The 10089-nt window shown below is 40.7% G+C and overlaps 1 protein-coding gene across 1 annotated transcript; it reads right to left on the minus strand.

Moving 5' to 3' along the window:
• Positions 1-1118: 1118 nt before the first annotated feature.
• LOC140143560 (uncharacterized) lies at positions 1119-1478 on the minus strand. The gene has a single exon (XM_072165383.1). The coding sequence runs from the start codon at positions 1476-1478 to the stop codon at positions 1119-1121; it is 360 nt and encodes a 119-aa protein (XP_072021484.1).
• Between the last annotated feature and the right edge of the window lie 8611 nt (positions 1479-10089).

Raw genomic sequence — 10089 nt, forward strand, 5'->3', positions numbered from 1 at the left:
TTCAATACAATGACACATAATGTCTCCTACTTATTCTGTGACTTTCATGGAAATAGCTTTGATTCGTTCTGGCATGATGCTGCTATTACTGAAAATGGACGAAAACTGCATTTGTGTAATTTACAGCGCAGAGGCCTCATAACTCATGGATCCTTGATCACCATCGTCCAGCCGCACGGTGCAATATATTGGAGAAATCCTACATTATTTTATACGAAATACACCGAATTTGGCACAGATGTAGAACTTACAACTCTGAATAATTCTCGATATGGGATTAAGTGAAACATTTCAATATGACTTCAGATATTTCGGTTGAATGTGATTTTTACCACTACCACAATTTTTACCCACAAATGTCATTATTACAGAGGATATTACTTCCTCAAGGATCCTCCGCAGTAAATTTGAATCTTCTCCGTTATGTAGCTGTGGGTTTACCAATATACTGTGGACATCAATACATGCTGTGATACTATTCTGTTACAATTAGTGGTGGGTTAGGGGAAGGGATATGAACGTTTGGACAGTATTTATTGTGGGACATTAGAGCACATCAGACATATCGAATTGCATTCTGAATACAACAACAACAACAACAACAACAACAACAACAAGCAGCTTTTATATAGCGCCGTAACATGCGCAAACACGACCTCGGCGCTTTACAAAAAATATCTTATACTACACATCTTACATTACTAATTAACAAAATAAAACAAAGCAGCATGAAACATGGTGGAAGAATTAGTCCGGGAATAAATGAGTTTTGTTTGGCTCTTGAAAGAAGCAACTGTGATAGAGTTTCTGATGATATTTGGTAAAGTGTTCCATAACATTGGGGCAGCATTTGTGAAAGCGCGATCCCCTTGAGCTGTGAAAGTTCTGTTGACAACAAGGCGAGGTTGGTCGTGTCCGGAACGCAGGTTGACAGATGGAATGTAGATGTGAAGGAGTTCAGTGAGGTAAATGGGGGCTTGATTGTGCAGGCACTTGTAAACAAGCAGGATGGTCTTGAAGATGATTCGCTGTTTGACCGGCAACCAGTGCAACTCTTGAATCAGAGGAGAAGTGTTCTCACGTCTGCTTGCCCGGAAAATGAGACATGCAGAGCGGTTCTAGATCTTTTGAAGCTTTTGTATGTCTTTGGCTGTGATGTTAATAAGCAGAGAGTTGCAGTAGTCCAATCTGGATGTTATTAGCGCTCTGACTGCTTGCTTGCAAGTGTCTTTGTCAATGAAACGACGGATTCTGTTGATATTGCGGAGATGGTAGTTAGTGGAGCTAGATATGGAAGCAACCTGAGCAGTCATTGACATGTCAGACTCGAACTTGACACCGAGGTTCTTAATGACAGTTGAAGGGGTGGTGTTATCCAAATTCAAAGTGACAGTAGAAAGGTCTTTCAGGTTGTGTTTTGAAGCTAACACCATGAACTCTGTTTTACTTTCGTTTAGCTGCAGCTTGTTAGTGCTCATCCATATCTTAAGTTCTGAAATACAAGCCTGGAGCTTATAAGCTGCAACAGCAGCATCACCAGGAATTTTAGGGTCAACTTAAATATAAAGTTGCACATCATCCGCGTAAAGGTGGTAATTGATGTTATAATGGCGGATGATTGCTCCCATTGGATAAGTGTACATTGTAAAAATTCCCGGCTGACCCCTGTGGAAGTCCATAAATCAGAGGAAGGCTTTCAGACATGGCTCCTGACACACAAACTTGGTGATCTCTCTTGGTGAGATAAGAGGCAAGCCATGCCTGCGCTGTTTCAGTAATGCCATAAACGCTGGTTAGTCTGTTGATAAGAGTAGGGTAGTCCACAGTGTCGAAAGCCGCGCTTAGGTCCAGGAGGACCAGGAAGACGGCATGCTTTCTGTCGATGGCATTCAGAATATCGTTCCTTACTCTGACTAGGGCTGTTTCAGTACTGTGCGATGGCTTATATCCTGACTGAAATGGTTCCTCTAAGTCATTAATAGCAAGATGAGATCTGATCTGAGGAAGAACTACTTTCTCCATGATCTTTGAAAAGACCTTTATATTGCTAACAGGTCTGTAACTTTTGAGTTCGTTAGAGTCCATGCTTGGTTTTTTAATTATAGGTGTCACAATGGCTGATTTTAAGATCTGTTTATAATGCTCGTAAATGGAGTGATGAGCGTGTCAGTAACCGATTTTAGCAACCAAGTAGGGAAAACATCCAAAGTGCATTGTTTATTGGGAAGATTCATGATGATCTTTGATACTTCCTCTTCAGAAACTTGGTTGAAAGTGCACAATCTTGGGTTTTCATCCGGAAATAATCTTTCTCTAGCGGTTGTGTCAGTTTCGAGACCATCAAGCCTATCACGAATCAGAGCAATTTTGTTTTTGAAGAAAATTGCGAAATCATTGCTCAGCTGACTCAAAGACTCACAGGCAGGGAGGATCTTACAGCCACTGTTCAACAGAGTATTGAGTGTCTGAAATACTTGCTTAGTGTCTGCTGTGTCAAGTTCTTTCTTATAATAAGCCGATTTTGCATTATTAATCAACTTTGTGACAATCTTGCTTTGTTCGCGGTAAAGTTCATAGTTGCGTTCATTTTGTTTTTTGTGCCATTGACGCTCCAGTTGACGCCGTTTCTGACGAGCTTTGTGAATGTTATCGTTGTACCAAGGGTATCTTGGACGGATGGTTCTGCTTCTTTCTGTGCTTGGTGCGTGTTTGTCAATAACGATTGTCAGAGATTCCTCAAAATCTTTGCAGGCTATGTGAATGTCACTGTTAACAGCGAGGTTGTTAAGTTCAGATTCCAAATCCGCTTTGAAATTGACAAGGTCAATACGAAGAATGGCCTTCTGATATCAAATAATTTTTGAAATTCGCAATGTAATACACATTTTATGGCAAATCATTTTGATATTTTTGATATTTAACAGTACTCGAAGTAAACTTTATAAATCTGATGATTTTTTCCCAAAACACCAAAAAAAAAATAGGTCTTTTTCAGAAAAAAATCCATATCTTCAATATGAAAGGTCACAATTTTCAATTGATCGTCGGCTTTTCATCCCAGCTACATACACTTTCAGACTATATCATTAAATTTATAAAATTGAGGACTGTCATATCTCCAAAATGTGAAAAATATCAAATTTTAATAATTTGTCATAAAATTTGTATCATATCGTGAATTATTATTTTTATTTATATTTATATTTTTATTTTTATTAACCTTTATAGAGGGTAGCCCAGATCAGTGAACAAAGCACTGCTTTCCACTGGGGCCCCCTTTACATATTAAAATACAAAGTTATAAAAAATATACAAGTATTGAAAAATAAAATTTCCTTAATCTTAAATTACAAAGCACTTAAAATACCAAGAAAAACTGTATAAATTGCATATCGAGAAAGTACAAATTTAACAAAGTTCTCACGACTTACATTGTGGAGGTTGGTGGCCTGCGACCAGCATCCACTGGTCTTCAATGCCGACTGATGTTTTGGTTGGATAGCGGGAAATTGGGTCATCTGACCGGAAGTAGCAACTGATGTTGACCTCCGACGGTCAGATGAATGGATGACCGAGTCATAGGTGGGTGGAAGGTGGTGGCGCCCCTTGTCTCTGTTCAGATCACTCTCATTGCGTTTGATTTGTATAGCTTCCTTTACGCCTCTGCGAAACCAGTTCTCTTCCCTGTCCAGAATTTTGACCCGTTCCCAATCAATAGAGTGGGTGGAGCCAGCAACATGTTCATTGACTGGGGATGATGGCGTTTTCCCATGTTCGACGAGTCGCGTCCTAAGTGAGCGGGCACTCTCACCGATGTACGATGAAGTACAGTCACCACAGGGGATGTGGTACACCACACCACACTTGTCCAATTTATCCGTCTTGTCCTTAGGATTTACTAAAACAGATCTGATAGTGTTCGTTGGTTTAATGTGGGTGATGACACCATTAGACCGTAGCAACCGCTGAATGGACTCCGATAGTCCCGGAATGTAAGGGATGGAGACACTCCCCTTAGGTTGACTAGATTGTTTCTTGGACTGAGGTTTGGGTTCCCGTTTCTTTCTGGCAGTGACCCAGCTCCAATCTTCATAGCCACAAATGGCCAGAGATCTACGAACCTTGTCAAGTTCTTGTGTCCGCTCTTCCTCCTTGGTGACAATGGAATTAGCGCGATCACATAAGGTGCGAATTACTCCAAGTTTGTGTTGCAGTGGATGGTTGGACGAGAAACCCAAATACTGGTCCGTATGTGTTGGTTTACGGTACACTTTGAAGCTCAAATTGCCCACATCATCACATTGCGACACAGATACATCAAGCATCGGTAAGCAGCCTTCCTACTCTTTGTCCAAGGTAAACTTAATGGTTGGATGTTGGTTGTTGATGTGCTCAGTAAACTCGTCAATCAAGTTCTTATCGATGATCACCAGGGTATCATCCTCGAAACGACCCCAAAATTTTGGGGGGCTGTGAAACGAAGCGAGGGCCTTCTGCTCGAAATCCTCCATAAAACGATTTGCTACGATCGGGGATACCGGGGCCCCATGGCCGCCCCTTCAATTTGTTGGTAAAACACATTGTCATATTGAAAGTACGTGGTGGTAAGTGAGTACTCAAGCAAAGTCATGATCTGATCGACATTGAGTTCAGTGCGTTCATGAAGGGTGGTGTCATTTCTCAGGCGGGTGTCAATAATGCGCAGCGATTCATTTACCGGTGTGCAAGTAAACAAAGCAGTTACATCGTAACTTACGAGGATTTCGTCATTGGTAAGCTGAACATGTTGTAATTTCTCAACCAACTCCTTACTGTTCTTCAAATGGTGTGGCGATCGCCCAACCAGAGGGCCAATAATGTCCGCAGTAAATTTTGCAGTCTCGTATGAGATCGCTCCTCTACATGCAACAATGGGGCGCAAACGTATGCCCAATCTACCCAACTAGGTTCAACATCAACAACACAGCAGCGCCTCGATAGAAAAATCCCCGTACTCAAAAGCTGCAGCTATCCGTATGGAATCGAAGCAAGCGCGACTTAGACAACGGTGGGCCCCACGCACCACATCGCCGGCACAACAACCATTGATCGATGTTAACTGCAACCTTCAAACCCAGGTACCTCTCACCAAAAGCACTACTACGCTGTCAATATTGAACGACATCCGACAAATGGGGCACCAAAACGCACGCAAATAAACCACCCCCTCTCCACGCCAAAACATTCCGAAAACAACTACTAGCTCCGAAGCCACAGGTGCATCTATAACAGCCGCGCCACTTCCCGTGCAGACTATACATGTACATTGGATCACAATTTAAAATCAGATGAGCATAAAATGAAAATTATTTGATATCAGAAAGACATTCTTCGTATTCAGAATGCAATTCGATAGATCTGATGTGCTCTCATGTCCCACAAAAAATGCTGTCGAAACGCTCAAAACGCTCATTCCAGTTCCCTTAAGCCCTGATTTTCCTTATTTGATTGACCTACGGTTTGGTCACTCATGGACCGATTGATTGATTTTATATGCGATGAGCGTATATTATATCACTTAATTACGGACATGGTAAAGATTAGCGGCTCTGTGATTGGTTGTTTGAAAATAGAGAGCGCCACATACGATTGATGTCTTTGCCGTCATTTCTATTGATAGTAGAAGTTTCATTACACAGCCGTGACGTTAGTTACGGCTGTGTCTTTTTTCTTACAGGTTCTTTCTTTCTGTCAACCATTACATTTGCTCTAGCACTCACATGCTTACATTGATTTTGGTCACAATGATTATTGACCATGCCCCTATATGTCACATGAAACTCGTGGGGTCAACGGTCACGCAGGGGTCATAGGGGTCAAAAACGTGATTTCAACTTAAAATGCATCTTCTCCTACAAATTACGTAGGACAGTGACGACACATGCATTATAATTACCCAGTGTCTATAGGGTGTACACAGATTTGGGGTCAAAGGTCATTAAGGGGTCATTTCCGGTATAAAACGGAATACCTTCAATTTTTTTTATTAGCTAAGGAAAACATAGGACAGTAACGGTATGTTCACATATGAGTTGCAGTTAATGTATATGTGGTATTTTTTTATTTGGGGTCAAAGGTCATTAAGGGGTCACTTCCGGTATAAATCGAAATATCTTCAAAAAATTGTATTAGCTAAGAAAAACATAGGAGAGTGATGGTATGTTCACACATGAATTGTGTTTACCCAATGTATATATGATATTTTTTTTATTTGGCGTCAAAGGTCATTAAGGGGTCATTTCCGGTATAAAACGAAATACCTTTAAAATGCATCTTCTCCCACAAATTACGTAGGACAGTGATGCCACTTGCACACCTGCATTGTTATTTCCCAGTGTCTATGGGGTGTATACAACGAAAAACCTTCAAAAATTTTTATTTGCTAAGAAAAACATAGGACAGTAACGGTATGTTCACACATGAATTGTGGTTACCCAATTCATATGTGGTATTTTTTAAATTTTGGGTCAACTGTCATTAAGGGATCACTTCCGGTATGAGACGAAAAACCTTCCAAATGCCCCTTCTGCCACAAGTAACATAGAAGTGGTGTCACGTGCACCCATGCATTGACATTAGCCAATGTCTATGGGCGTTTTCATATATTTTGGGGTCAAAGGTCATTAGGGGTCACAACACGGCTGTGTTCGTGGGTTAGACCACAGCTAAGTCTAGTTTGTCTTGTGGCTGTTCGGTGTTCAGATATTCTGACCTTTAGTGGTCGTTTGGTTTGGCCTATGTATTGCTCACCACAACTGCAAGGTATAGAGTACACACATGGTGCACGACCCTTGGGCAGAGGATCTTTTAGATGGCTTAGGATGTCTCTTAATTTGACCGACCTAGAGTAGAATGTTTTGACCCCTGCACGGTTTAAAAACCGACAGATTTTGTCTGATACATGGCATGAAGGTAACGTCCACCACTTCTGAGGATTTGTTTCTTGATTACCTTGTGTGAGGGATAGCCATTCTTGTTCAACGCTTTTTCAATGTGTTTGAGTTCGTCTTTTCGACGTTCTTCATCACACAGAGTCAGTACTCTGTGAACCAGTGTATTGACAACACTGTTTTTGGCGGTTATGGTGACTAGAGTTAAAATGAAGATATTGATCAGTGTGAGTGGGTTTTCGGTATATGGAGAAACTCAAGCTAGTGTCAGATCTCTGCACTTTGACATCAAGGAAAGATATGCCACCCGCCTCCTCAATCTCCATTGTAGGAAATTGCAGTTACTGTGAAATTAGGTGAACCTAATATAATGATATAATGATATAATTATCATTCAAAAACTTATTATGGATTTTCAGGATGTAGATTTTAGCTTGGCCCCCTTTTTCAGTCACTACAATTCTATGTACCATTGTACTGTTATACCCACATACCAATCCACCCCACACCCCATAAACACATCTTACGCACACCAACATCAACACATCCAAACCCCAAAACATACCCACATCCTCCACACAAGCTCTACACAACCCAACGTCAACGATAGCAGGTGACCTTGTTCAGTCCACAATTCCAGAAAGTGACCTTCACTTAAAGGCAATGTCAAATGTTTACAGTCGGTAACAAGTGAAATCCTGGAAGCATTTTAAACAAAGTATCGTTGAACGAGTTATTACCGCACAGGGTTAGCGGTGACCTGTTGAGTCCAGGGGTCCAAATTACCCCTGTTACCGCAGCATTTTGAACAAGGTATCGTCGATCGAGTTCTTACGGCATATCATCTCTCCCAATGTTGACACGGCATGTATGTGTTTCGGACCAGCTAAAAAATGGCAAAATTTTTCGCGCCCTTCACGCACCTTTGTGCCAAGGAATTAGATTTTATCTGCTTCAGAATTTGTACACAAATCCCATCCCGCCAATGTCGAAAATAACGGCAAGCAAAATTTAGGTGCTAGGTACAAGACGTAAACATCTGGACTTATATTTTCAAAGATAAGGTTCATTTCACAAATCCAAAAACAAATTATTGAAAATGGAGAAATTTACGATTAATACAAAATTGTCTCACCAAGGAGGAAAAAAATTGTCTCGCCGAGGTGTTGAAAAGTTTGCTTCCCCGAGGGGCTAAAAATGTCACGATCCCAACAACACAGCCCCTTAATATCTTATGGTGCGTCCTTACTCCCAATACTGTTTTGTGTGTAAGTACCACAACCCCGGAATCATCTGTTTGCGTTGCCCATCAATGTGCTTTTGAGGTTGGTTTGGAAGAGGGCTTATACTCTGAGGCTCTTTAAAGTTCTGCCAGTTTGACCAATGTACATTTGGTCACAAGATCTGCAAACGAATAGAGAAGTATAAATAATTCCTGGTTGGAGATCCTTGGGAACAGGGTCCTTAGAGTCGCGCACATTTTTGATAACCTCGAAGTATATAAGGTTTTTCTTCTGAATAGCGGTTTTATCCATGCAGTTTTTGGTTGAGTTGATTTTATGCTTTGATATAAAAAGAATGCTCTCGGTTTTTTCAAGGTGATAACTTATTGTCAATGTACCATCACGATTCAAGCACAACATCCAATTATTGGGATAATGTAATAGTTTTTTTAATAAAACAAAAACTTTTCTTGTCAGAGATTGCATTGCCTTCAGTGTTTACTTGAAAGAAGCTGGTTCCTCCCATTATGATTTTTTTTATATGTATGCATTGCGATAATGTATTTCAATGTATTTTAATGTGCAATAGTTCGATGCATCTCTGTGACTTATATCTTTTAATCTGACAAAACAAATGAAATAACTTGAAATGGAACAGAACGTGGAACTGATTTAAAGTCATGAAGTATAGCTATTTAATGATACGATGAAGATTTTGGTCAAGTGTGGATTATCTTCCTGTAGTATCAGGCAAGGGTCAGGCTTTCTCTTAACGAGAACATAATAGGTCTGTCACACTACGACGGATTGGATCAACGTACATCACCGAATACAAAAATATTTTATTCGGTGGAAAAATCACCAGTCCGGCAGAAGATTCGGTGGGATTTTGAGTCCGATTCCCGTTCGTCTCTCTATGCGTTGTGGCCGCTAATAATCCTGCAGGCGTCTTATATCCGATCGTTCAACATCCGACAAATGACCAAATTTGGGGGTCCGATTCCCGTTCGTTTCTCTATGCGTTGTGGCCGCTAATAATCCTGCAGGCGTCTTATATTCAATCGTTCAATGTCCGACAAATGACAGGCGAATCCGTCGCATGTGGCACCAACAGGGACATCCACCCTATCAAAAAGTGGGGAGTAGAGGGTGTTTGAGAGGGTTTTTGACCCCTTAGAGGCAGTGACGTAGCAAGCACTTTTCAGAGGGTGAACAAAGTGGGGAAAGACAACTTTTAAGGGGGAAAACTTTGACGAAAATGGTCAAATATTGGCTAATAAGTACAAAAGGGCTACAAGTCTTATATATCAGGGCAACCAGCGTCCGGGGGGCAATAGAGGTGAGAAACCGTTGGACAATGGAGGCCCAATTGAAGCCATTTGTCATTTTTTTGATCAATTTTAGCACTATTATTGGGTACTATTTTAGTTTGAAACAGCCGCAAATTGGTGAAACGAAAGCCTAATTGAAGCCATTGAAAAGTTTTCACCATTATTGTATAATATAAACAATTGTTTTAAAAATAACACGTGGATGTCCATAGCAGAAGCAAAAAGGAAGACTTGTCCATTTTTCAAAATGAAAGTCCAATTGAAACCATTTGCATGGGGACTGTATAGGGCCTATTTACATTATTAGGCCTAGGCCTATTGTGTACAAAGTTAGTTGTAAAAAATGGAAAATTTGGAAACTTGTTTTTGGTGCATCATTTTTACACTATTATTGCCTTAAACAAAAAACAAAGAAGGCCCGAACTGAATTTGCAAAATTTAAAATGTTACACTGGTCCACTGACACTTAGATATAAGTCCATCTTAAATACTGACTTTGGTGACAAAATGTCACGGGCCGGGGTCACGGGCCTATACGGGCCGGCAGTAATTTTCACAGGCTTTTGGGCCAAGGACCCACCTTTAAGCACTGCCTATAATAATCAC

The sequence above is a fragment of the Amphiura filiformis genome, unplaced genomic scaffold (genome assembly GCF_039555335.1).
Source record: "Amphiura filiformis unplaced genomic scaffold, Afil_fr2py scaffold_23, whole genome shotgun sequence".
Lineage (NCBI taxonomy): Eukaryota > Metazoa > Echinodermata > Ophiuroidea > Amphilepidida > Amphiuridae > Amphiura > Amphiura filiformis.

Excerpts from the sequence above, each read along its gene's own strand:
- LOC140143560 (XM_072165383.1), bottom strand. The coding sequence starts at position 1,478 with ATGAGCACTAACAAGCTGCAGCTAAACGAAAGTAAAACAGAGTTCATG.